The sequence below is a fragment of the Haliaeetus albicilla genome, chromosome 10 (assembly GCF_947461875.1).
Source record: "Haliaeetus albicilla chromosome 10, bHalAlb1.1, whole genome shotgun sequence".
In the NCBI taxonomy this organism is placed as follows: Eukaryota; Metazoa; Chordata; class Aves; order Accipitriformes; family Accipitridae; genus Haliaeetus; species Haliaeetus albicilla.
The window spans coordinates 30,277,904-30,305,045 of NC_091492.1; the positions used below are offsets into that span (position 1 = coordinate 30,277,904).

The 27,142-nt window shown below is 45.4% G+C and overlaps 2 protein-coding genes across 4 annotated transcripts; one reads left to right on the forward strand and one right to left on the reverse strand.

The window, feature by feature from the left end:
- Window positions 1-4,719: 4,719 nt before the first annotated feature.
- Window positions 4,720-11,098, forward strand: HVCN1 (hydrogen voltage gated channel 1). Its single transcript, XM_069794682.1, has 6 exons — window positions 4,720-4,809; window positions 6,642-6,874; window positions 7,421-7,525; window positions 8,014-8,245; window positions 10,291-10,403; window positions 10,746-11,098. The coding sequence occupies exons 2-6, from the start codon at window positions 6,677-6,679 to the stop codon at window positions 10,809-10,811; spliced, it is 714 nt and encodes a 237-aa protein (XP_069650783.1). The 5' UTR covers window positions 4,720-4,809; window positions 6,642-6,676; the 3' UTR covers window positions 10,812-11,098.
- On the reverse strand, window positions 11,049-26,588 carry TCTN1 (tectonic family member 1). Of its 3 annotated transcripts, XM_069794679.1 has the most exons (15): window positions 26,363-26,586; window positions 24,468-24,588; window positions 22,272-22,402; window positions 21,345-21,511; window positions 20,844-20,931; window positions 19,839-19,948; window positions 16,751-16,771; window positions 16,203-16,328; window positions 15,491-15,616; window positions 15,031-15,115; window positions 14,547-14,685; window positions 14,103-14,259; window positions 12,961-13,086; window positions 12,459-12,603; window positions 11,049-11,856 (listed from the first exon to the last, which is right to left on the reverse strand). In XM_069794679.1, exons 1-14 carry the CDS (start codon window positions 26,553-26,555, stop codon window positions 12,460-12,462), a joined length of 1,734 nt encoding a protein of 577 aa, XP_069650780.1. In that variant the 5' UTR covers window positions 26,556-26,586; the 3' UTR covers window positions 11,049-11,856; window position 12,459. The 3 variants fall into 3 exon arrangements, with proteins under 3 accessions (XP_069650780.1, XP_069650782.1, XP_069650781.1); XM_069794681.1 differs by lacking the exon at window positions 12,961-13,086 and having other exon boundaries at window positions 26,363-26,588; XM_069794680.1 differs by having other exon boundaries at window positions 11,049-12,603; window positions 26,363-26,587.
- Window positions 26,589-27,142: the final 554 nt, after the last annotated feature.

Sequence of the window (27,142 nt, forward strand, 5' to 3'; positions counted from 1 at the left end):
GACTTAAGAGGGTCATAGCTGAGGACAAGACCAATTTCCGCTGGTTCTTTAATTAAAGAACTGTAAATTCTTGGCAAAGAAGGAAAGTTGAGTAAACTGTACTGTTGCTGTCTGTTTGGTGAGCCGGGCTTGGTGTACACCAGCTAAAGCAGGTTGGTAAGGCACGGTGCCAGCCCTGGGCAGTCAGCTCTTGCCCCCAGCAGGAAGGCACTGTCGGTCTGTATTCCTTCATCTGCTGCCTCCTTCACACGTGCCTGGTGGAAAATACGGCAAAGCTTTCAGAAGTCGAATGAGGTGGCTTGTTCAGCCTGTTCTAAAATGGCTGCGGTGGTGAACTTCGGCTGCTTGGTGGAGTCTGATGGGGAAGGAGTTTGTTGCTGAGATGCCCAGCTCCGATAAAACCACCGGCTCTGTTGTGGCGTCCTGTGTAGCCAATGAGTTTCCCTTCACTTCTGGAGCAAGCTGAGCTGTTTTGGCAAGAATGCATTTTCTGGGCAGTCCCCAGCCATTTATTTTATTTTTTAGTGTATTTCTCTGCCAAAGCAAAGAGCCTTTTTCCTACTCTGAAGCCTTCCCCCCTTCCTCTAAAGCTAATTAATCAAACCACCTCTTGGTAACTTTTGATGAGCTCATTAGATTAGGTGTCAGAGATTGCCTGTTGAAGGCTTTCTCACAAACTTACTTTCACCCTTTAAATCACATTTGTGGTTTTCTTTACAGCTCTATAATTTTTTTCCCTGCTTGTAAAATAGTCACCTGTGTGTCTTTTATTGATCTAGTGAATAATAGAACACATGTGGAAGCAGGTTTTATTTGACTTGTATCTAAAGGAATGCATTAACCCGACTCGGCAACCATTAGCTTGCCAACCATTCTGCGTGTCACCATGTCACGCCTTTTTCCTCTGTGACTTGTTTTTTCTCTCCTCAAATGCAGTTTTGGTGACACACGCTCCTATTCTGGGCTGCATTTTCTGCTTGGCTGCATTCCCCTGGGGTGGTTCACGTACCTCGGGCTCCCCAGCTGCTCAGGGTAAAGGAAGTCCCACGGCACCGTGGTTGAGGTGGAAAAGTTCCCGTTCCACCGCAGAGGCAGGAAGGAAGGACAACCTGCTGATCTCGCTACGGGTTGTGATCAAAAGTTCAGAGGCACGTTTTACACCGTTGGTTGGGGTTGGGTTTTTTGATCAGCTGAGAGAAGGAGCAGCAGCTACCGCTTTCCCATTGTTTTTCCATGACAGTACTGGTAGGAAAATCTAGTTTACGCGTGGAACGGACAGAACAGCACGTGAGCCTGCTGAGGCCCTTCTCCTCGCAGCCCTGCCGCCCTTCCTGCTGGCCCAAAGCTTTGTAGAAGTTGCGAAGGGCAGACTATAGCAGGGAGGGGTACCAGGCCTTGCTGAAGGTCTCCGCAGAAGGTAGCAGGAAATTTGTGATAAACCCTAGTTCTCTTCAATTCTCGTCTTTTGTCTTCTGCAGTATGCCCAAGTCTAACTTAAATGTGTGCCGTGGTTTAACCCCAGCCAGCAACTAAATCCCATGCAGCTGCTTGCTCACTTCCCTCACAGTGAGATGGGGGAACGAATCAGAAGGGTAAAAGTGAGAAAACTCGTGGGTTGAGATAAAGACAGTTTAACAGGTAAAGCAAAAGCCGCGCACGCAAGCAAAGCAAAACCAGGAATTCGTTCCCCACTTCCCATGGGCAGGCAGGTGTTCAGCCATCTCCAGGAAAACAGGGCTCCAGCACGCTAAGTAACAGTGACTTGGGAAGACAAATGCCATCACTCCAAAAGTCCCCCCCCCCCCTTCTTCTTCCCCCACTTGTATATGCTGAGCATGAAATCATCTGGTCTGGAATATCCCTGTGGTCAGCTGGGGTCAGCTGTCCCAGCTGTGTCCCCTCCCACCTTCTTGTGCCCCCCCAGCCTCCTTGCGGGTGGGGTGGGGTGAGGAGCAGAAAAGGCCTCGGCTCTGTTTAAGCACTGCTCAGCAGTAAGGAAAACATCTCTGTGTATTCTACACTGTTTCCAGCACAAATCCAAAACACAGCCCCATACTAGCTACTTATGAAGAAAATTAACTCTATCCCAGCCAAAACCAGCACAATGTGTTGCTCTGGGAAAGAGTGGTAAGATGTGAAGCACTATCAGTTCAGATATTACTCTATAGGCAGTGGTGTGTTTCTCTTCAGTTTCCCTGGAATGAAATGAGTCCTTTTTGCCATCTAGCTGTCGAAAGGCTATTTTTCAGCACAGATCATCTTTGATTATTCCTGATTTGCTTTAGGATGTGTCAGTGCTATTGTGGCTTTCAGTCCTGAGTTGTTAAGTGAAGTTGTGGCACTTTAAAACCAACAAAAAAACATTAATTTTGCTTGCGGTGTAAGACCTGATCCCCAGCGGTGCTCAGGCTTCTGTGGGAGGATACAGGAGTTTCGGGCACACAAGTGCCTGATGCGTACATCGTACTTTAGACCCAAGTTTAACCTCTGGACGATATTAGTTGTTGAATGAGAACTGGATGTAGAAAAGAACATTTGGGGGTGCAGCAGCATCAGGCCCCTGTGCATTGCAAAGCTTCGGGACCCTCCACAGCCAAGGCGCCGGGGCCGTGGTGGGGCATTGGACAGAGCGAGGGGCTGATACGGGGTGCTCAAGGTGGGCTGAGCTACCCGTGCGCTGTGCCGTAGGCCCCTGAGGTGCCACGTAAAGCAGTTCTTATTCAAAGTTTTATCAAAGTATGACATGAAGCGTGCTCTCCTCCAGGAATTTTAGGCAGCTCTTGAGTTCCTGAGGTCGAGCTCTTTCCAAGCAGTCGGGTTTTCTACCCTTCTCACTTCCATCGAAAAGAGGGGCTTGAGCCTCAGGGGCTTCAGTGTTAGAAAACATCTTTCTGGTCTCTTGTTTTCATGGGCATTTGTGTTTGAGTTTAAAAAGCTCTTTTTCTTTGGAAGATGCAGTCCAATCCTCTCTTCATTCCTCTGGCCATCTTCTGTCCCTGTTCCCCTTTGACAGCAGGTGACTGGCACTGGCGCCCAGGAGCATCAGTCCCTCATACGCTGGAATTTAGCTGCCAGGGGCCACCACTGCCCCAGGGCTGGTACCAGCGGTCCCAGGGCTGGCGGCGGTGCTGAGGGTGGCACTGGGCTCCAGGCTCTGCCCTGGCGCTTTGGGGAGTCTGTGGGCTTCACCCTCTACAGCTCAGGCACACGGTCCTGACCCTCATCATCCCAGAGCAGAGAGGCTTAGACCGAGGTAAACACTTGGCTTGTGAAAAAGGATGTTGTTACTGTAAAAAGAAGTGTAAAAAAGGGGAGTTTAACCTGCCAGCAGGCTGGGAAGAGGTTTGAGGTGAAGCCCTGGGGCTTCCCCTGCACCTCTCCTGGATTGACCCTTAATCCCACCCTGGGCACCAGCCCGGTCCTCACCAAGAGCTTTGCAGCTCTGCTGACAGTGTCTTCTCCCATTAGACTGCTGAGGTGCCTCACAGACGTGGTTAACGTGCAGCCCCTCGGAGCTCTATGTGCACATACTGATTATTGGGATTTTATTTAAGTTCTGACAATGAGGCTTCACATTTGTGATCAGCCTGGTAGCTCCACTCAGCAGCTGTGCTCATGGGCCAGGTGAGCCCATGCTGGGCCGTGGTACGAAGAGGACTGAGCTCATGGGGAAGCACAAACTGGCTATGTTTTCTCCTTAAAACCTGCGCTCTTTACCAAAACCAGGGTCAGGTCTGTTGAGCTTTCAGGAGAAGATCTGCCATCTGCAGTTCCAGTCCTGAGCTGGTACCTTCCACCATTAGCTGATTGTGTTAGTATTTAGTGGAGTCAGCTGAGACTGAAATACCTTTATTAGCTGGAAACTCCCAGGATAAAAATCTCTCAGTGCTGCTGCTCCTGGGTTGCACCTTCACCGTCCTATGCACCTGGGTACTCAGCTGATCTCTACAGGTAGGTGGTTTGGGATGGTGGCCGAGGGACGGGGTTTCAGAGCTCTGGGAAGGTATTGCCTGTGCTGATTCCTCATTGCCCCAGGGAGGAGGATGGGGATGGGCCTGTGTGCTTTGGGGTGAGGCACTAGAAAATTTTTAGGTTCCAGGAAAAGTTTTAGGCACTCTCCAGGAGTAAACCCTTTCCAAGAAACAAATGTCTTTAGGCCTTAAAAGTGCAAAAATGGAGAGATGTTTCTTCATTAGGGGAGAATCGGAAGCATTTCAGGTTTGTCCCAGCAGAGGTGCAACAGAGATGGGTCCCTGATCCTTTTTGCGGCTGAGTTTGCTCAGGTCACTTCCAAAACCAGCTTGTGTTTGGAAGACAGAGGGGAAACCTAAAGAAGAAGCCTTCTGATAAAACACAAGTCTGTAAGTGGAGGCAGGTTAATCCAGGCCTAATTTCTAGGGTTTACACTTTTGTAATCCTTTTGAACCCTGGACCTCCACCTGCTTTGTGGGACTGATCTGTCCCTGCTCAGCAGCTGAGCTCTGATCTCACAATTTAATTTCACGACTATCCTGGATGTCCGCTCGCTTTGCCGGACGGGCCGGGGGACCTGAAGAACACGAGTTTAAGAACAACAACGGAAGAAGTTTAAACTCCATCCAGCGCGTCCCGTTCCGGCAGCCCCCGCTCAGGGACCCCCGGCCCGGGGGCTCCGGGACCCTTTTCGGGTGCGATGGGGAGGGGAGCGGCGGGGCCGGGCCGGGGCAGCGGGGCCGTCCCCGGCCGGGGGGAGGCGGGGCCGGGCCGGGGGAGGCCCCGCAGCGCCGGGGGAGGCGCAGGGCGGCGGCGGAGGCAGCCGGGACGGGCACGGTACCGGGACCCGGGGGGGGGACGGGGGACAGGGGTGGGGGGAGTGGAGCGGAGCGCTGCCGGGGCTTGGCCCCCGGTCAGTGCCCCGGGGGTGGGGGTGGGTTGCAGCGGTCCCCGCCCCGGGGGCCGCCACGTCCTTCCCCCTCTCGGGGGTCCCGCCGGGGCCCGGAGCTCAGTCCCGCTCCGGGAGCGGGGAACCGACACGGTCGTTGCGGGCGGGGGGAGGTTGGGGAGCCCCAGCCCCGGCTCCCGGTTGCTCCATCCGGCAGCGACGGCTCCGGGCCCCGAGGGCCGAGGGAGCCCAGAGGCCGTCCCGCAAGGGGGGGGGGGCAGCTCTCTGCGGGGCTCCGGTGGGCTCCGCTCAGCGCCCGGTGGCTGGGAATGAAGGTGCTGCCACTGTGATGGCAGCATGGGGCCATCTCCATCCCCTACAGCAGGGGACGAGGTGGCCTGGAGCCCACGATCCCTCCAACAGCCATCACCGCCGTGAGCGGGTCCCACTGGGACCCCCAGGACCCCCATTTGCAGGGAGCCGAGGGGAGGGAGCATGGGCAGGCCCACGGTGGCTCCAGTGGGCCAAGAGCGGCTTGTGCGGAGCTCCCCGGCCAGCTTTGGCCAAGGACGGACGTGCGGAGAGCCCCGTCGCATCTAAAAGTGTCACGCTCTTGTCACGCTTGCTGTGGTGAAACGAGGGACATCTGGTACCCTTGGTCAGCCCCAAGCAGGGAGGTGATGCTCTGCTCTTGTCCCTCAGATGTTGGCAGGGTGATGCCAGCTTGATCATGGTTGTCTGCCGGCAGCGGGAGAGGTTTTCGGCAGTGTTTGTGGGCCAGGCCAACTCAACAGGTTGCCCGAGGAGGAAGGGCGAGCTGGTGGGGCTGTGACAGGGGAACATGGGAGCAGGGGTGGACGGAGCCTCTCCTGCAGCCGTTCTCAGCACCCAGCTGCAACCAGCATCGTCTGCAGGTTTGGGGTTGGCCCTGCCCCTCACTGGGTGCCCACAGGGACAGGCTGAAGCTGGGATGCCCAAGGGTGAGGTCGGCTCTGGGGGATGCAGGGGGAGGAGATGGGGGAGGACAGCATTGCCAGCCAGGCTGAAGTGTGGGGGTCACCTGCTTATTTTGCCTGCAAATGCTGAAATAATGGGGGCCCCTGATGTTATTGAAGGGAAATTATGGCTGTTCTTCAGCTTGGTGGTCTGGCTGGAGGGTGAGGATGCCCCAGTTAGCCTGGGGGCAGCTGGGCTGCAACTGTGGCCACCTGAAGGGATGAGGGCAGCTCTGGGAGCGCAGCAGAGGGTTTGTCTCGGACCGGATGATAACAGCAGCCTGCCCTGGTATGTAGGGGATGAGAGAGCAAGTGAAGAGGAGGAAATTGCCTGCTTCCAGCTTCTGACCAATAACCTCCATCAATCAGTGTCTAACAGAAACACAATGGCTCTTTCCAATGGGAGGTGGGCAGCTGCCTCCTCTCACATCACGAGATGCGAGATAAGGGCTGGCATTTTTTTTTTTCCTGTAATCGATGCTCTGTTTTGAGATGTTTGGAAATAACCTCACAAGGAAGCTCCTTGTTGTAGAGCAGCACAACAGCGTGCAAACAGCACCAGGGAGGGCAGCGGGGGCTCTGCGGCGTGCCGTGGGAGGTGATGCAAAACAAGCGGCACCACCGTTAAGCAACTTCCCGTCAGCAGGGCCCGTCCACGCTGCCTGACCGGCCACATCTGAATGAAGTGTCACGCTCTTCTCATGCTCGCTGTGGTGAAACAAGGGAGATTTGGCATCCTTGGTCAGCCCCGAGCGGGGAGGTGATGCTCTGCTTTTGTCCCTCAGGCACTGACAGGGTGATGCCAGCTTGATACAGAGCCATGTCCAGGTACCTGAAGCACTTCACGGTGGTGGGGGATGACCCTGTGCAGTGGAGCAATGACTACCAGAAATGGGAGGAGGAGGAGGACGAGAATGGGGAGAAGCAGCCGGATTCAGAGATCAAGGTGGAGCCCACCAGGAGCCATGTCTCCTTCCAGGACATGATGAAAAAGCTCTTCAGCTCCCACAGGTTTCAGGTGAGGCAGAATAAACCCAGGCTGAAGGGAAATGAGGGCGAGACTTTGCCAAAGCCATCTGTGATAGCAGAGCCAATGTAGGACAGAGCTTGTGACCGCTCGCTGCTCCTGCGAGAGTGGCTGCTGCCTCTGAGCCGGGCTTGTCCTGTCAGAAATGAGCCGCTCTGCAGCAGGTGCAGGTGTTTCCTGAGCAGTGACAAGCCTCAGTGCACGCTCGTCACGGTGCCGACAGAGGCACGTGCTCTCCCCTGGCTCAAGCTCCCCGAACCCACCCCCACCCACCCCCCCCCAAGCAGTGGGAAATGGCTGGGTTTGGTGGGGAGCCAGGTGGTTTTGTGTGCACGAGACTTTGTAGGAATAACCCAGTGACCAGGGGCTGCAGGAGTGGGAGTCCTGGGTGGGAGCAACAGAAAGGTCCATGAAACACAACCAGCCAAATCGGGGACGTGGGGTGTTGGGGCACGTTTAGCTAAAGGCTGCATCGGCTCCTCTTGCCGATCTGTCTGTGCTGGAAGGGGGCTCATGTCAGTTCTTCTCCTCCAACAGATCCTGGTTGTCTGTTTGGTAATCCTGGATGCCTTGCTCGTTCTTGGGGAATTGCTTATGGACTTGAAAATCATCCATCCAGACAAACATAATATAACCCCAAAGGTAAAATGCAGGGAAATGTCAACATGAACTGTGATATCCCTCTCTTTGGTGGTTCAAAGCCCGCTAAATAGGATGACTGGGCAAGGCAGGACCTGGACCTTCAGCCTTGCTGAGCCGGCAGTCACAGGCACACAGATGAAGGTCTTGCAGGGACTTGTGTGACAACCCTGCAATGTGCGGGGCCAACCTGGCTTGGCTCATGCCGGTCCATGCAGCAGCCTCATGCTTCCTTGGGCTGCAGAAGAGCTGAATTGCTCTAACCATTCTTCTCCCGGTCATGTTCGCACCTCCTGGTCCAGCTTACCCAAAGCCACTGGCTGCCATATGCTCGCTCTGGTTGTCCCTTAGAGCAGAAGAAAAGTCCCCAGCCCTTCTCCTTGTAGAGCCAAATTGGACATGCCTTTGAGTGCTGGAGGTTTTCCAGCCTGCCCTGCTTGTGTGCATGCAGGAGGGTTTCCTGGCCCTAAACTTGTGCTGTCTTTTCCCAGGTTTTCCACTACCTCTCACTCTCCATTTTAACCATCTTTCTGGTTGAGGTGGGGTTTAAAGTCTTTGTCTACCGCCAAGAGTTCTTCCACCACAAGTTTGAAGTCCTGGACGGCATCGTTGTTGTTGTGTCGTTCATCCTTGATGTTGTCCTCATCTTCCGAGAGCATGAGTTTGAAGCTGTTGGGCTCCTGATACTCCTGCGGCTGTGGCGGGTGGCCAGGATTATCAATGGTAGGTGTGTGTGGCTGATCAAGAGCTTTCCCTGGTGCATGGGCTGGATTTGCTGACCTTACCTGAATTATCTGGGCTCACGTCTTTGTTGCCTTCTCAAAGCCATCTGCGGGACCCTGAGGTCTTGCTCTCCCAGTGAACTCATGTAGCTTTCATTGCCCATATAGTTTTCATTGCTGGAGCGTGGCCTTAATTAGTCTGTAATTTCTTTGGAGCAGCAATAATCTGCTGCTGGTGTTGGTGCGATGCCTTGGTGATGAGGGCACAGCAGCTGGCCTGGGCTAGCAGAGATGCCCAGCCCTCAGCATTGGCATGTTCCTCTAAAAACAACCTGTAACCTGTTCTTGCATCCCTCCCTCCTGGAAAGGGATGGCTCACATCTTAAGTTTGTGCTGTAGGATCCTTTTGGCAATGTTTTAAGAGGGGAGCAGGGTAAAACCCTGCCTTCCTGAATCTACTTCTATAGCAGAGTAGGTTTTACTGCTCTGACATTCTGCTGTGACTCTGTCATCCCCTCCAGGGATGCCACAGGGAACATCCTGATCTCACTCTGGATCTTTCTTGCTTGGATTCAAAGGGCTCACTGTAAAAAGAGGAATATAAAGTCCCCAAATCAGGCTTTACTGACTGTTGTAATTGTAAATTGTTGCAAATAGATGTAACTTCAGACACTTCTCAGGGAAGGAACTTTGGGATTCAAAAAAACGTGCCAATGGGATTATCCCCAATTCCTGCATGAAACCTCAGCCCAGGTACTGTCTTGTGCCTGTGAGTGCTCTGTACTTGATGCAGCTCTAGGTCTTTTAGTTGGAATGAAAGGAAAGGATGGCTGGGGCTGTGTCTGTCACCTGCAGCCCCCCACTTCCATTTTGACAGGGAGAATGTGCCTGATTGGCGGCAGTGGCCGGGAAGAGGGAAGATGAGAGCAGCTTGTGGCTCTTTAGTTTGAAGTGAAAGTCAGAGAGAAACTGGATTCATGTGCAGCTGCATGAGCCACAGACACCTTGGGTCTACAGCAGAAAAACAGTATTGCATTTATAAGGAAATCCCCTTACCCTTGGGTGCTCCTGGTTTTCCCTCCAAGCTTTTTGCCATGCCTGCCCCAAGCTTGGGGTGTTGTGTGTTGAAGCCTAGCCATGCTTCACTGCCTTCAGTCACTGTTGATTGATAGGGACCGGGTCACAGGCAGGTGGGGACTGTTTGATGTTATCAATGCAAATAAGCAGCATTGCTGCTTTGTCTTCAGAGAAATGAACCCCAAAACCCCAAGCCTGCTGCCTGTAGCACAAGAAACACAGGCAAGCACGCATTGGTGCCTTTGTGCATGTTGTTCTGTCAGCAGCCAGAGGACAGCTCTGTCGGGTAGGAAGAACGTGATGTTCTTGATGCTCTAACCAAGCTATTCCACTTCCCCCCCAGAAAAGGGTGGGAAGAAAATGCCTTTACTGTGGGGGCTGAGTTCACATGTAATAACCTAACAATATTTCAGTAGAGAAGTGACACCTCTGCTGTAAGGAGAAACTGCGTGCCCTTACTGCAGCCGTGCAAGGTGAAGCCAAAACCTTAAGCACCAGATGATGTACCATGTCCTGCTCCAGCGGGTCAGAGCGATCAGCCCCGGGGGTGGACAAGGCTTGTGCCCCAGGCTGTGCTGTGCATTGCTGTTAGAGCAAGGCTCCCAACTACATGAAACTGGCTAAAATGCAGCCCCTTGTGACAACAAAGCTGCCAGTTACATCCCCCCCGAGGTTCTGCCAAGGGAGTGAATTCAAATTCAGGATTTGAATGACAGCCTGACTGATTAATTCAGCTCAGAGGCCAGACTGCCTCTTCCCAGCAGAGTATTGGTATCTGAATCCCTGGGGTGGCTAATTTAAAACCCTCCTCATTAAGAAAAGCACTTGGGAAGGGTGGTTTGAAGATGACAGGACCAGAGCTTGAGAGGAACATGTTTAACTCCTTGAATACAGACCCCATGTACTGTTAAGCTCCTGCTAGTGGCTGTTTTACATTGTAAACTGAATCCACTGTGAATTGGTTCACAGGAATCATTTTATCGGTAAAGACCCGCTCTGAACAACAAGTGTCCAAGCTAAAGCAAGCAAACCTGAAACTTGCAACAAAGGTTGAACAACTGGAACACAGCTGTGTAGAGAAGGTAAGAAAACACTTTTCATTTAAGCAACGTTTACCCACTGGCTGCTCCCCAGGACAGGCTGGCCTGGGATCATTTTCCAAGGTTGCCACTGTCAGCTTGGTTTCTTCATCAGAAAGCTGTGTGGTAAGCTGGGCTGAAGAACCACAGCCTTGCCTGTTCTGCCTGTACTTCCCTTAGCTGCTTGCTGCAAAGGGATGATGGCTACCTCTGTCCTACTTTAGCCAGGTTGTCCTGTCTTACTGCAGCATGAGATATGTTTCAGCAGTGGGAAAATCTGTGGGAACCTGGGAAACTATTTTAAGGTAAGAGCTATATTAATGATTTGACTTTCATATCTAACAGGAGCAAGAAATTGAGAGGCTTAACAAGATATTAAAACAGCATGGACTTGTCAGCGAGCAAAAATAGGAGGCCAGTTTTCTGAGCTGGGGAAGTCCGCCCTGCAGAGTGCAGTGCTGAAATCTACCAGTTTGACCTGAAAGGTTTTCCTGTCTCTTTGCTTTCTCTTGTATAGTGTTGTCTATAAACATTTTTCTATTTGACCACACTTTGATTAGATCTTGGGATTGCAAAAATAGTTTTGCTGGAAAATTAATCACACGTACTCCCTGGAAACAGTGATTTCATAAGACCTGTCTTATACAGTTGTACAGTCAAAACTACAAAATAATTTAATAAAGACACATCTTCAGAAGTAATACAATCCCTGGAAGTACCACTTATTTTAAATAATTTCATTTTTCTGTGATAATGTTCTTTGTTTGCAACATATTGTAGAAACTTGCAGTACAAATGATAAGAACCCAGCCTGAAGAGGTCTTCTCTCTACAAGCTGACTGTTCATCATTAGTACATCTCTTCTTTGCCAACCATTCTTTTCATATTGTTGGTAGTTTCCTCATTTCTGTTGCTGCTTGTGCCACTTTGTTATTTATATAACGTTCATTTCAAAAATACCAACATACTGCTCCTTTAGTTGACAATCAAATCAGCACCAAAATAGAGGCAAACATGTGCCATCTTACGTCAAACAATGCCTTGTTCTCAACATGAGATTTGAGTTCAGATACTGCATTCTCTCATCTCTTCTTCCATTTTAAGTGTTCATTTGCAGCCTGCTGGGCTATAAAGTTCTTTGTTTCCACAGCTCATAATTCAACACATTAAAAGAATTAGAATATATAAGAACAGATGTAGGCGAGTGGACTGCTGGCAACAGTTAGACTCCAGAAAAGCCATTAGAAAGCATATTCTAAAGGACCAGGCTGGTGCTTGAACACAATGTGAACTCTCAGGTACTAGAAGGTCCCTGTGGAGAGACTATTTTATAGTTGAAGAGTAAGATTCAATAAGTGGGAATCTTGAAAGGTGTTGACTGTAGCAGGCGTCTCCAATTGATTTCAGCCAGAGTCAGCTGGAAGGGTCATTGAGCTTTTCTGAAAGCATCACTTAACTGTTTGGATTTTTAAAGAAAGGTAATTAATTAGTGGTTTGGGAAAAATAGCTAGAAATAGGTGGCTTATTCATCTATGAAAACAGATAAAGCAGAGGCCTTATCTAATAGCACATGATTACTTTAATTAACAATTTAGCTCTGCTTTTCACAGAATAATGAAACCTAGTTTCCTATGGAGCTGTACTGTGCCCCTGTGCTCTTCCCTTCCCTTTCTGCCTCCACACTGCTAGGCAGACAGCTCAGACTAGTGCTAGTTTAGAGCATCCAATGTGCTGGAAGGCTGGTGGCTGTACATGTGCTGACTGGCCAGCTAGAGCCACCATCAAGTTCATACTGCAAACTCTTTTTTTCCTCTCAGCAGAGGCATAATTGGGAACTTTCCAATTAATGTGGGTTTTTTCTGCCCTAAAGCTTTTGAGAACCCTCACATGGGTTTACCCTTTCTCTCGTGGCCAATTCTAACCCAGTGTGTCTGCAATTTAGAAGAAACCGATGGCCCATCACAGTGACTGGATAAACCTCACTTTGTTAGGAAATGGACTAAAAATCAGAGAAAGTAGAAATATGGCTGCTTTTTTTTTTTTTAAATGCATACTTACCTTAGACAAATGGAAAGAAAAAATCAAAGGGTAACTTGGCATTAATGGTGGGCCAAGCTTTATAGCCTGGCTCTGCAGGTGAAGAAATATCAGTGAAAACAACAGAACTTATTATAGGAATAGTCCTTTCCCTTCCTGAGGGAAGCTGCAATGAAAATACAAATGGTCATTAGCTTCAGTCTTCTCTTTGTATGACTACTTTGTTTGGACTGGGTTATATTTTCAACTGTTATTTGTAGTAAGGTGTTAGGGGTTTTGGGGGTTTTTTTATATACAGTTCCACATTTCTTTTCATGAATGATGTATAGATTTTTACTGAAGTGTGTTTTGGCAAGCAGCCCACAGTTGTGTTTGAGTTGGAAAAGAAACTGTTGTGTGCAATACATTCTAATATGAAGTGTTACCTTTATCTAAAGAGATTAACTGGGTCACTGTAGCACAGCTGATACCTAAGCAAAACAAACCATTTTTTAATCTTAAATCCTATAATTTGATTACATACCTGCTTTGCTGTGGTGGTAGTGATTGTTGCTGTAACATTCACTATTCTGGCTTGTGGATTGACTAGGGATCCATATTTAGTCCACTTCACTTCTATTTCAAGAGACACTGGTATTTGGCATGAGCTCTGAAAAGTGTTATAAATTCTCTCATTGTCTGACTGTACAAGAGTGACCACATTAATTATTCATCTTATTAAACTGGCAGAATGCCCCCAGAAAGCTCACTCCAGGAGGTTACCAGAGCAACTGTGCCATGCCTGTGCCCTGGACTGCTGCCTGTGCAAGCAGCACAGGTGCTTGCAGCCTTGGCTCAGGGCTGTCCCTGCAGTTTCTCCATAGGTGACAAACCGACTCTGTAACTGCACTTCAGGCAGGACTTCGGCTCTTAGTGATAGTGCTGAGCTGGCTCTTTTTAGTAGGAAGACTTATTTCAGTAATACTGCTGGGACAGTAGAAAATCTTCCTTAACTCTGCCAGGGCAGAATTTTGAAGCCTACAATCTTAATTATTTTTAGGTACTGTCAGGTTTCTGGTTACAGAAATAATTCAGTGTTTAGTTGCAAAAACATGCAAGAAACCTATATACAAGCTGTCATTGAGGGGGTGCTGTCATTCAGCATGTGCCAAGCAGCACCGCCTACCACCAACAGCAGGGACTGCACTGCATCCGGAAGAGAATGGCTAGTCAGAAGAAGTTGCGAATAAATGTGTTGTTTGGCTCGCGATTTCTGTGCTTTAAAGGATTCTTGCTATCTTACTCGAACCTGGTGTAAAAGGACCAAGTAGAAACACTGATTCTGTTACTTCACTCTTTCAACCTTACCAGTTGCGTGCTTCATTCCATCTAAACAGCAAGAGACTAAATTGTGGCTAGAACTGGGTTGTTTTGTACCTAACGTGTTGTCCTGATCCATAACTGAGATGCCTGGATACCAGCCTGATTAAAAGTAAATTCTGTCCTCACAGCAAGAGTGAAAACCCTTGGTTTTTAATATTCCAGGAGGACTTTCCTCCAGTTTGTTTCCGAATTTTTTTTCCCTATAGGCCTAGGAAGCCTAAGCTGATGCTGCAGTACAGGTACAGATCTTGGGAGAGAGGACAGTGAGAGTGAAGAGAGTGGTGGTAGTGGTGTAACTTTCACCTGTTCTGAGGTGTGGAGGTGAGTTATTGGCACCCAGTCGAGCACATCCTGGGCTTGAGAATTTCCAAATGAGGCCACATATTCAGGAAAGCTTTGTCCCTTCAGTAAATCTAGGAGGGTCTGAGTCAAGGGCTGGCATTTCATATCTGCTGTAATTCTTCCAGGAAAAAAAAAGATGAGTTAAAGCGAAATCCATTGGTTTGGCACAGTAATAATTTCTCCTTCCTCTTATGCACTGTTCAAGCCTTCTGGCTACTATTGCTAATGTACACAATCTTTTCAAGAGAAAGACCATTTTTAATTAAATGACATTTTTAATAATTAAATGCTCCATTCCCAATACTCCTACTGTATAAATGTCCCAGGACCTGAACAAATCCTAATGGAAAGGGTTGTCAGAGGGTTAAAAGCACTAAAAAAAAAAAAAAAAAAAAATCCTCTTACCGTAACTTACAGCCTGATATCATGTTATAACCAAATAATATTGGGGTTCTGGTTCCCTGTGCTGCCAGACAATCCTGGTTGGACGTACTTTGCAAAATGGTAAGTTGACTGTATTTGTTAGTATTCTGAATGATGCCAGATGTAACACACAGTTAAAGGAAAGTTCAATCCTTGATGTATATAGCATGAAGAAAGAATCCTTAATCATATCCTTAAAATATATCTGAAAATAGCTTAATAGCTTAAGTCTCCCCTGCACTGTGAAGAAGCACTAGACCGTACAATGAAGGTCTAAATCTACCTCACTAAAAAGTCCCAGGAGATTGCAGTCAGGACCAAGTCACTACTTCCAAAAAGTAGCCAAAAAAGCACATTTTTACTTTTGGTAAAGAACAGATATATTTTATAGATGTCCATGCTAGAAAGTGTTTGTGAAGATGGACCAGAACAAGTGCTGCAAACAAAATTTCAACAGGGAAAGGATATCCTTGTGGCCGGAAGCCTGCTCTTATGGGCAGTCCAACAACATAACCAGGATTACCACTGAGAGGAACTGGCTTTGTATTTACCTACAATGCAAATGTACAGTATTAGTTCTTATCCTGCACTGAAACAGCTGGAAAACACAGAAGTATTTCACTTCTTTTAGGATTATTAACTGCCTTGAACAACGATAGCAATTAAGGCTGCTCTGTAAGATTATAACAGCTCTCTAACAGAGCAGGATTTGCTTTCACTGGATACACAGTCACAAGATGACTCTTCTAAATGTGAAAAACAGACTTTGGAGACCTTTATTGCCCAGTTCTGAAATGCTGCCTCATTTGTGTATCCAGGGCAAGTTACATTTTACCTTGCTGCTAACAATTGTTCTGATTCAAGTTTAATAAGTTTTGTAATTAAATGTCTTTCAACAAGTCATCCGTAACATCTCTAGCAGTTACCTGAGTAAAGCTGATTTCAAAGCTCTGCTGTATTGAAAGTACTTCTTTGTTAATTGCCCCCAAGACAAAAGAAGCAGCTGCTTCTATTATTTCTCCTGCATCTGTGTATGTAATGTGATAACTCACCTGAAAATGAAACATTTTAGATATTAGAACAAATACATAAGAGTATGAAACTAGAAAAATGGAATTTAAAACTATGTAAGGATTGTTTTCTTTCTTCCTTGCTTGAGAAACATTCAACTACATGGTAGAGATACACTATATCCTCTAGAGGCTGGAGCCTCTTCAAAACTGACTTCTTGATCTAAGCATAAGCCCAGTGTTCATCTATTTAAGACTGAAAGATGAGATGATGTGTACTGTGTATTCTTCTGTCTCTACCACCACTGTGCATGAAAGTCATCTTCTCTCAAGCATAATGTAGATTCTAAACTCATGTTATTGTCTGTTATGGCATATACGCACAGTACTAATAGAAAAGGATTTTATCCTGTCTCTGTGTTATGTTGCATATAGTTATTATTTTATTGCAAAACATTCTCTTTTATCCCAAAGTCAGTTCTTCTCCTGTTGCATTTACTTTGGAGATGTCACAATATATGGAAACTGTGCAAGGCCTTTCTCACATCTTTGCAATTTGTGAATCAGAAGTGATTTGATGCATACAGGCTTTCCATCAAACGTGAGGAGGAAAAGAAGTCATACCTACCCCAAGAACTATATTTATGCACAGTTCATCCAAAATCAAAGGGAGCCTGAGGACATCGCTACCATTAAGTAAAGTCCGCATTCCATTCAGAGACTGGACAACTATGGACTGGACAGTAATGTTAACCTGAAAAACAAATTCATATCATCTCTGAATATTGTCTGCAATTATTTTTGGCTTTTTCTGTATCACCATATTTGTGACTGTTCAGGGTTCTGTTCCACAGGGAGAGCAGTCAATAATCCTCTGAACAACGGCTATGTTGGATATATTGCTGAAGTTCAACAAAAGGTTCTATTTTTAAGTAACTAAAGTTAGCTAAGAGAGTCTGGAGTTGGGGGGAATGCGTCAGGCTTAAATGTTTGCAGGTAGCATATTATCTTGGAGTTGCTAAGTATCATTACTAATAGAAAATTATAGAAATTTTTAAATTTAAAGATTAAGGATGAAGTCCCTGTTCTGATGAAGTCAGTGAAAAACTCCCACTAACTATAACTGAGTAAGAATCTTGCCCCAAGCTGTTCCAACTAAGTTAGAAGGATACTTACCATCTGACTTGATTTGGGCACCTAGAGAAGAATAAAAGAACAAATTCAAACAGCAGCAAAGGTATGACCTATTACAAGTAGCAGTTAAGTAAAGCAGTTAAAGCTTAACTGCTTTGCCTATTTAACTCTAGCATTACAATAATTTTTACATTGTGGAAGTGATTGGATATATACTACAGTATCCAGGTAGTGTGAAAATAGTAGGCAAAAATCTTAATAGTCCAATCCTCTTCTTCCCCTGACAGTAACTGGAAAATTTCTTAGAGACTTCCATCAGTTTTCCATCAGGCCTAGCTTAGGCTACGTTCCCAATAAATATACAGTACATTCAATAAGTAGTAGATTAATCTAGTGTCTCACTTGGACACTCTATTTGCAACTTAGAACTAAGAAACACTGAAAAAGATTACTTGCATTGGAAAAGTGGCCTGAAAAAGGCATCTCAGTTTGGCATGACTGTTGCTGTGCATCATAGTGTTTGACCTATTGAGGGCATCAGAGAACATTGTTCCTATTGCAGATCCATGCAAAAACACGTGTAACTATTCATAGTCTGCCAGTTTAGGAAGTCTGCCAGGCTGTTTATACCCAAAGATATGAAGAGCTTTTGTTGTCCCGTTCTGATGGTAATGAGTCCATAATTTCATAGTCTCTAAACAAAGAAATGAGACGCAAGTATCCCTCTTGTTATACAGCATGTGGATAGGCACAGTTGTCCCACTGGAAAATTTCCACCAAATTTTCATGGAAAGGCAGAAATGTCAGACCAAGGTCATCACTCAGACCTGCAAAATACTCACATAGAGCACCATTTTGTCTAAAGTTTTATTTTTGTGACTTCCCAATGAGTGTTTGATTCACATCTTTGGGAAGGAACCAAAAATTGGACTCTCAGTATGAAGCAAGTTCTGCAGAATTATGACAGGATACAGAGGCCAGTCTGCCCATCTAATGTCATGGCAGAGAACACATTCCTATGAGCTGCAGACCTGAAGGTGGTGCAGGTAAAGTCTGCCACATGCTGTCACTTATTTATAGCAGCATCCTGAGGTACAGCTCAGCCATCAGAATCAGCTGTATGAATAAAAGTGCTTGTAAAGATTAGACTCGTCCTTCAAGGAAGCACAATGTTTCTGACTAGGGTAGAGGGAACAATCACCACTCCTAAAATTCTATTTATCTGTGACTGGGGTGATGGATTGTTTCTGAAGGTCACCGGCAGACAGCACTCCAGCCTTGCTGCTGCCTCTCACTGATTCATCTTCCCACCAGCCAGGGAGGCAAGCACAAGCAGGCAGCAGCACATTGTTTTGGCAGCTACACAGTACACGCCAACTGTGGTGTGAAGCATCACGTTATGACTATCTTGGTAGGGGGTTCCAAGTATCCCCGATGGTCCTTGGCTCTGCTGGACAGAGCAGGGTAGAGAGCAGAGATTAACTGCAACAATTACCAAGACCTTCATATCACTCATATTGCCCAGCCTGGCAGTGAGTATGGGCTCATAATGATGGGGTTTTCCTGAAGGAACTGCTGTACCAGTCCTCTTCCCCGGGGCTCCCAGCAAGCCTCCCTGGGCTGATGTGCTATTTCTTTTTGCTATTTCTTTTGCCAGCAGCTCCACCTGCTGGCACCGGAAAGGGTCCCTGCTCTGCCCTGTGACCATCGTGTCCCCAATACCAAGTCACTTTTCTACTGTCACATCCCATCTTCAGCTCCCTTTGGGAGGGGGAACTTCCTACAGACCATCTCTAGCATCTACTCAGCCTTCTCCAGTTCTTGCATCTGATCCTTCTTGAACGTCCAATGTACTTTGGACAGAAATCTGACCTCTCCTAAGCTGGGCCATTGTAATTGGCAAGCAACACATGGGTAATGTGTAATGTACTGTTCCAGCGAGGAAGGGGAATTCATCTTTTAATTCAAAAACATTCAGCTGCTTGGAGCCTGTCCTGAGGCATGCTTTTTCTTTTCTGGTTCTGCAGCTGCCAAGAACTCTAATTCCAGGTGCACGTGGAAACACTCTAAGCCCTTCTGAGACAGAGTTTTCTCCACCTCTTCCACAGTGGAATGATCAAAAGCTAACATCTGTGAGGAATCCTTTGCTGATTTCAATGAGGTCCTCAAAGATCAAGAGAATGATTCCACCTGTGAGAATGTGAACTACTTAGTGGGTTTTTCTTCACTGTAGATAGCTTTGGAATCTGTGAGGACACTGGAAGGGGTCTTTAAGCAGTCAGTCATTGAAGAGTACTAATTAAATTAATTTAAATAATTACATAAATTAAAAACATTTTAATGGGGGAGAGTATGGTGTTTCTTGATGACCTTCAGCCTCTGGAAGGAACTATCAGGTTAAGGTATTATGTATTTAAGTTTCAATTTTGCATGCGTGATTTCTTTGTCTTCCTCGATATCTGTAAAGGGGATTTATTTTACATAAGACATCATCCTCCAGTTCAAAAAGGAATGAAAAAGTAAGCTTAGCTTTGAAAAATAACCACAGACTGGATTTGGTAGTAGGCTGGATACAAACAAATTTGCTCTCAGTGGGGTAAAAGGTCATGCTCATTGAGGAGTGTAAGGAAGGTTTAGCATGCATGTGCAATGCCTCACTATTAAAAACTGAGGCTTGTAAGAAAGGTATATATGCAGAGGATTAAACCTTAGAGGTTCTTCTTTAAACACAAAGGTTTACCAGCTCTTTAAACCCCAGACTTCTTAGAATTATGCAGTCTTGTAATAGGCTTCTTGGAAAAGCTTGAACATGCACAAAAGCATAAAACTGCTACCATTACAGTAAGCACTAGCTCAGTGACACAAGCTTATCTCTTCAAGACCATTATTTTTGTTGACTAAGCAGAGAACAGTAAATGCTACTGTTACCGAAGCTTGAAGGAAAAACATTTCCAAAGGTTTTCTGTATAAAAGTCTGTTGCATAGGGAGATTTTTTTTTCCCAACCCACAATTCAAAATTCCAAATAAAACACCATATTCTTTAGTAAATAGAAGTTGCTTAATTCTGGAGATGCAAAAAGATATGTAATATCAATGGTCAGCTATATGACTGTTTCAAATCATACTTACTGCTAAAATGCTGGAGTTGATATAGAACAGCATGCTAACTGCTTGAATGTTGCCACATTTTTCCACACTTACTGATCTAGTGCATTTTGTAGCCTGGTTTACTAAAAACCCTGGAAAAAAGTCACAAAGTATTACCAAATTAAATTAAAGAGTAATTATGAAAAGCAGAAATAAAAAACAACATAAAAACCTCAAGTATAAGCAAAAGCGAAAGTAAACAGTTTCTCTTGCAGATAAGGTTTTATGTGAGCTATAAAGAATGATACTTTCTTAGATTCTCCAAAACCGCTATGAGACAAAACATTACTTCTTAACAATAGAAGCTTAATAAAAGCTAGAAGATTTATAATTTCATTTTTGAGATCTCAGGAGATTTTTTTTTTCTTTCACAAGAGACTTCCATTTTCCTATGGTCATCATCATGATTGTTATTATACCTTATTTAGAAATAACAGTGAGTTTTGGAAAATGCAGGTGTGTGTATTTGGTTGTGGCTTCTTTTTGTTTTGGGTTTTTTTTTTCCTCCCTCCCCCTCTGCAGATTTTCAGGAAACTGTGTGAAAGGTTAAAATGTAGGGCTCAAGCCTGCAAGTCTGACTTGACTTGCATTCAGGCTGTGAAAGGAACCTCATTATACCAGAGGGACATCTTACAAAGGTTGCCCAGTTAGGTCTTGCTTGGCCTCTCCCCTCATGGTGCCACCATTATACTATTTTATTAAATCAATTATGCCAAATAGGATGTCTTATTGTTGGATAAACAACCCACTAACAAGACTCTCAAGGATTTACATATCTAACTTTGAATGTTTAATATAGATGCAATGCAAATTCCAATCTATGTCTAAAAAAAACCCAGAGAAACAGAAGCTATTTGAAAAACATTTGTTCGTGAATCTTTATCTGATCCTACATTTGTATATGTGCCAATTTACTGACTGATTAAGCTCAAGTCAGAGCAGAATACTCTAAAGCAAATAAATTGGAATTCAAATGCGTTTTCTAACCTGCAGGATTCACATCAGAGCACCAAGAGGAGACAACAGGACTAGGTAGTCTTAGAAAAGCATCCACTGTCTGTATAGGAACACCATACTGTCAAATAAAACAACGTATTCAAGTATATAGGTGTGTTTCAGTTCATGGAAAATTTTAAAGCATTTGTATTATTAACAATAAATCTGAATAAAAGAAGTACTTATTTCCACTATCTCTGTCAATACTGTATACTATTTTGTGCATCAATTCTTAAGCCACTGCTAACAGCTCTATGTTTACAATTGCAAAACAGTTACTTATTTTTCAAAGAACTTAAAAATCTAGTTCACTTTTTAAGTAAGCTAACACAAAACGCTACACTTCTTATTTTTACATTTCTGTATTTAAAGACCAAAATAAAGTTTGTCTTTTCCAGAAGAACTGCATTTTTTTTAAAAGCAGATGCAAACAATGCTCACTTGTGCTTTTATGGAACAATCTAATACTAATTGAATCAGAGAATTATTTACCTTGTATCTGTAAGTTTCATTTGCATCAGAAGGATTTGGAGCATCTGTGTTCATATTCCAGCTGTCAGGCTCAGCACTGAAGGAAGGATTTCCAAACTGTTTAAGCAACTGATCAAAATTTTCAGAAGCAGGCATTTCAGGGGAACTGAAGGACAGTGCTTGTTTATCTGTAAAAACATTTTAAAGAATGAGATAACTTTTAGGATAAACGAAACAGAAACAGTATTTAGTAACAGTTTTTCCATCTGGAGCTGTTGAAGAGTCAGTTACAGAAAAATATCAACGCAACTTTTCTTTAAGAAAAGCTTTCTCTTTAAGAGAAAAGCTAGGCGGTATCTTAATTCATCATTTCACCCAGATCCATGAAGGCACAAACTTAAAATTAAGGAAAGAGCTAAGTCCCTTTCTTTCAAAATCATGTTTTCTAACAGCATATGTTCCAAAACAAAGACATGCCAATTAGTGTCTACAGTTTCCATGCTAAGTATTCAGACGACTACTACACAGTCATAATTAAATTAAGAGGACATAGTACTGATCACTTCTTACTTCCCTGCAAGTCACTTCAAAGCTGGGCATAAAGGATTTGTACCACTGGTGACTATTACATAGTTACAGTAACAGATTGGGAAGGAGTCAGTTTTCCATGAAACAACTTTAAATGTGATTTATTGAGGATGCTAAATTCTTTAAAAAAAAAAAACAAAAAACAAAAAAATTTTTTTTTTCCAGCAAACAAGACTAAGAGAGTATGAGATGTTTTAACTCCATAGTTTCACAAGTGAAAAGATTACAACATACAGACTGTGAGCATACAGAATAACCAGTTTTCTGACAGGTTACTTTTAATTTTAGCCTGTTTCTGGTACCTAAAGAGTTTATAAAAATAACAGCACAATGCTTAATATTGGCAACAACTCTACTTACAATTTGTAGCATGAATGCAGAAAATACTGGGATTTACTTGGTCAATTAATTTAAATATCCTTTCTGGTGGGTCTGCTTCAACATCAAGTGAATATATAGCAGCTTTCTGACTACAAAGACGGCTGTCACCTCTGCAAACAATGATAATAAAATCAGTGATCCACTAGAAGTTAGTATTGACCATATTGTAAAGTTCTCTTCATGTATTGAGGCAGCATCAAAATAGGACTAAAGAGATAACTCTTTTTAACACAATTAGTATAGTAAGTGTGCCTCCTTAGAAGGTTATATTGTTTTACGCTGTGTGCTTAGTAATAAATAAAAGAATTCTTCAACTTATTTTATCTAGCAGAGGAAACTGTGAGCAGCAACATGAAGAAAGATAAGAGACAGACCAGGGTGAAGGGAAGATCCTGACAATAATAATGTTAGAGCTAAAATGACAGGTTGGATGGGATCCAGATGGTGTGAGACACCACAAATGCAGGGTGCACCACAGGCTATACAGGGATCAGAAGCACTTTTATTTATACAACACAAGTGGGAAGTATGACCTTTAGGGTAACATGATGGGATGTAGACCAGAAAAAAGGTCAGTTTCATGAATATTGGAATAATATTCACTTTGGGGGTGGGAAAGCAGGAAAAAGTCCTGCTTGAGAGGCACGTAAAAGAAATGGCATAGTGAGAAACAGGCAGGTGAAATAACCCATCCAATCTAGAAAAAGTATTTGTGCTGTGGGTTCATCAACACCAGCCCAGAACTGCAGTAGGCTGCACAGCAAATGTGCCAGTTCAGAGCCTGAAGAGTACTGGTGTGTCCTACATGCTAGAAATACAAGATCATGGTCCCTGTGAAACTGGTACTTAGGCAGGGTTAAAGCAGTCAAGGACAGATACTGAAGAAGTGAAATGACTTTTAGAAATGACTTAAGCATGGAGTTGAACTTTTCCATGAGGTGAACCATTTGTTAGTAGGATCACATCATAAATCAAACACCCTTTCCCCACTGTTTCAGAGACCACATAGCCTCTCACATGTGATCAAACCCTTTCAGTAACCAACTGTATATATGTATATAAATCTAGATGTGTAAATGAGATTTACAATACTTGCAGTCATTGAAAATCCCATGGATTTTCATGCAAAATGAACATTTTACACAAGAGAATTTGGGGAAAGAAACACAACTTCATTTTATGCATTTCTAGTTGACAAAAACAGAATAGTCACCTGAGACAATTGAACTGTCACTCAGGAAGGCGCTGATTAGACCTTTCTGATATATATTAATATCTATAAATGGGTAGCAGTAGTCATTGTGTGCAAGAACAATAAGAAACCACAGTCTGGGATGACTGCTAATTCAAATTTCAAAGCACCAAGAACAACCCCCAGTGTTCAGATTGGCATGATTTATGCACAAGGTAGGTTGAAGAGCTGTACTTACTGTTCTGAGAAGTCACCAAGAGATTTTTTACATTACAATTTCGAAGTGAGCTTTCTTAACTCCTTTTTGAGAAGATGAAATTGGGTGAAGGTGTTTTCAGATACACTAAATAGCAAAGGAACAACTATCGGCATTACTTTATTGATTTAATGTTACATTTTACTGTTTGTAGAGTGACAGACTGGCAGTGAGGCGGCAGGTTGGGATGCTGACTTGTAAAACTTCGGATCAGAACAATGCTCACACTACTTCATTAAACCCTGAATTGATCAAGTTTCTACCTGATATCATAAACCATTATGAAAGAGGTTACTGATAAATTGCTGATGACCTATGGAGGTGGCCAGATGGTCCCATGGTATCAGCTTTCTTAACTTCCAGACACCGCATTATATTGATGAAAGCCTGAAAGTGCATTATTCTTCCCCCAACAGAAGGCATCGCCGCCTAAGAGGCCATAGACCGTAGCACAGTGAAAGAGGAGAAAAGCAAGGTGCACGAGTTCAGAAAAGAGGGAGTAAGTGAATAAGAAACTGGGATGGGAGGCCACTTTGCTGTTCTGCCTGGTTGGGACCAAAAGTTTACAGGCCTAGTGCAGGAAGGACTGGTGAAAGGGTAGGCAGGAGTTAGGAGGGGAGAGGGGAGGGAGGTTAGGAATTGGTAAGAGGAGAGGATAGAGCCCTTACAAATGCATGCAGCAAATAAACCAGGATTTTTTATTTCATATAGCTATTTATCCACTTACGTGACAATAGGAACGGAGCATGTAGTGAAGAGACTGAAATCTGCTGCACTGCAGTCAGAGTCACAGCAGCAATTTACATCACACTGTGCCACCAACAGATCACAAACACAGAGTTTGGCAACTAGAGGAGAGATTTAAATTAGAATTAGAATTGGAACTTTACACATTACAGCATGTTCCCTAACACTTTCATTTTTCACTCCGCCTTATTTTTGACAATGGTCAAAAGTCTATATCCAAATTCATGTATGCTTTTTTTTTTAAAGTCATTTTTAAAAGTCATCTTTTCTGTTACTTAGCAAATCTAATTGGAACACAATAACAAAACCAAGGGCATACTAAAATCTGATTATGTGTTCCCTGTGAAATCAAAAAAAAGCAACTTGATTTAATAGGAATTTTGAAGGTATGAAAATATAGTCAGCTCTGCAGAGGGGAAAAAAAAAAAAGAGATACAAACAAGGTATGCTTATGGGCTTGTTTCACCTTATTGGGGGGGAAAAAAAAAAAAAAAGAAACATTTTGATAGAGCAGTGAGATGCAAGCTTACAAGTATTGAGCATGTCCCAAGGTCCAGTAATATATTTTCCTGATGTACCAACATAACCATAGTTGACTTCTTTGAAATTGTTTTTTCTCCCTGTCTTTAGATACTGTGAAATACTGTAATAATACAGAAAGTAATTGCTAGTAATACTGTAAACTGTCTTGATAAAATACATTTGGCAACTCCTTAAAGCATTCTTAGTTTTTCAAGTTTATAAATTGAAATAACAGATATTACTCTACTGAACTGTTTTTGAGAGTTGCTGTTCTATAATAAATCTATAGTTAAATATAGTACAGAAGGAAGAAAATTAAGACCACTGCTCCATAGGCAAGACATTCAAAGAATATTTATTTTCATAACTAGCACTTCTTTTATTTTGCTTGAGTGTTGCCCATTTCTCTATGGCCTCCTGGATGTTCTCTGACCACCTGAACAGTATCCAGCTATTTCCTGGAATCTCTGAAGTTCTGACTGTTCTGTTGGCTGAGTTTAGCACTGGAATCCTTAACTCACCTTGTAAACAAGAGAAGTTTAAACATGGATGGTTAGATTGCAAGGTTATGTCTCCAAGATCAGGGATTTGAGTCTCTTTTCCCTAAGGAGGTATGCACTGAGATTAATTTGGCAAGTAGTCTAGGGAAGCTGAACCGATGGCAACAACACTAGGAAAACAAAAGTTAAATAAAAGCATACCTGCCAATTAGAAGACAGTGGGAAACACCTTCTGATAGCACAGTAACAAAAATTTGTGATGTATATTGCCATAGCACCACTATATATCCACAGAGCTGAGGCCAAGTTCGGAGTCTCGGGGCAAACTGTGTGCACAGCCAGCTCAGGGTGTAAGTGGAGATCTCCAAGCACATACAGGGTGAGCCTGGGTCTCCTCTGCAAGGCCAGGCTCTGCCCTGTGGGCTCACAGGAGGGTGCTGGGTGGGCAGGAGAGCCTGCCCTTCCTCAGCACCAACTCACAGGACTATGCATGCTAGGATCAGCATGCCCAGTACCTGAAGGCCGTATAGGGCTTGATGGGCCTGCCTTTCTGAGGAGGCTCCAAGCCTTGGCTGAAGTGGGGTGCTGCTAGAGAGGGGTGCTCAGAGCAGCACTGCAGCATAGCCCCGGTAAATCCCCAGGGAGAAGCAGGGCAGCTGCCCCGCAGGTTTGTCCTAGCCCTGGGCGACTGCAATGGGAGCCGGAGGGGGGACCAAGGGCCCAGTGACGACCAGAGGCCTGAGAGAAGCCTTGAGTAGGGCTTCCCTTGGCCCGGGAAGAGCCGCCGGTGCCCCGCAGCCGCAGCCGCAGCCCCCGCCCCGCAGCGTCCCGCAGCGTCCCACCGGGCACCCACCGTCCGTGACCGGGGCCGGCCTGCTGCGGGTCCGCGCCCGGGCGGCAGCGCGGATCCCCGGTGGCGCCGCGGGACTCGCCGCGCTAGCTGCGAGCTCCACGCTCGGCTCTGCTGCCCGGAGCGGCAGCAGGAGGAAGAAAACGGCTCCGAGCCCCAGCGCCGCCGCCATGGCCGCCGCTCCCGGGCCGCCCATAGCAACGGCGCGGTTACTAGGGAGCGCGGAGCATCACGGGAAGGGCGTGGTCCTCCCCGAGGCATCACGGGAAACAAGGGTGTCCGCGGCCGCGGGGCACGACGGGAAGGAGGTGGTGCACCCCTAGCGCCATGGCGGGCGGCGAGGGGAGGTCGGTCCCTGTCGAGGCAGCGTTGCGGCCGTGTCTGGCTGTCATCTCCCGCCACCCTCGGCCTCCCTCAGCGCAGGGGGACTTGCGGTGAGGCCACACACTGGGTCTTTGGCTGGACGTGGCCTCCTGTGAGGCCGCCCTGCTTGCCTCATGGCTGCCATCATGGTGGTCTCAGGCGTCAGCTTGTACCACTCAGCCCCTTTAGAAGCAGCCCAGCACGGCGGTGATCTGGGCATCAGTGGCCCCTCAGTACCAAGCCAAGGGCACTAGGGCAAGGTTTAAGGTGTAAGAAGCAACCTAAGTGTAAGCTGCGTATGTCGTTTGGGCAAAAATGCTATTGGAAGGCTGTAGGCAAAATAACATACGGGGGGAATGGCCCCTTGTGAGATATAAAATCCTATATTTAGCATATTTTTGCAGCTTTGTTCCTAGCAAT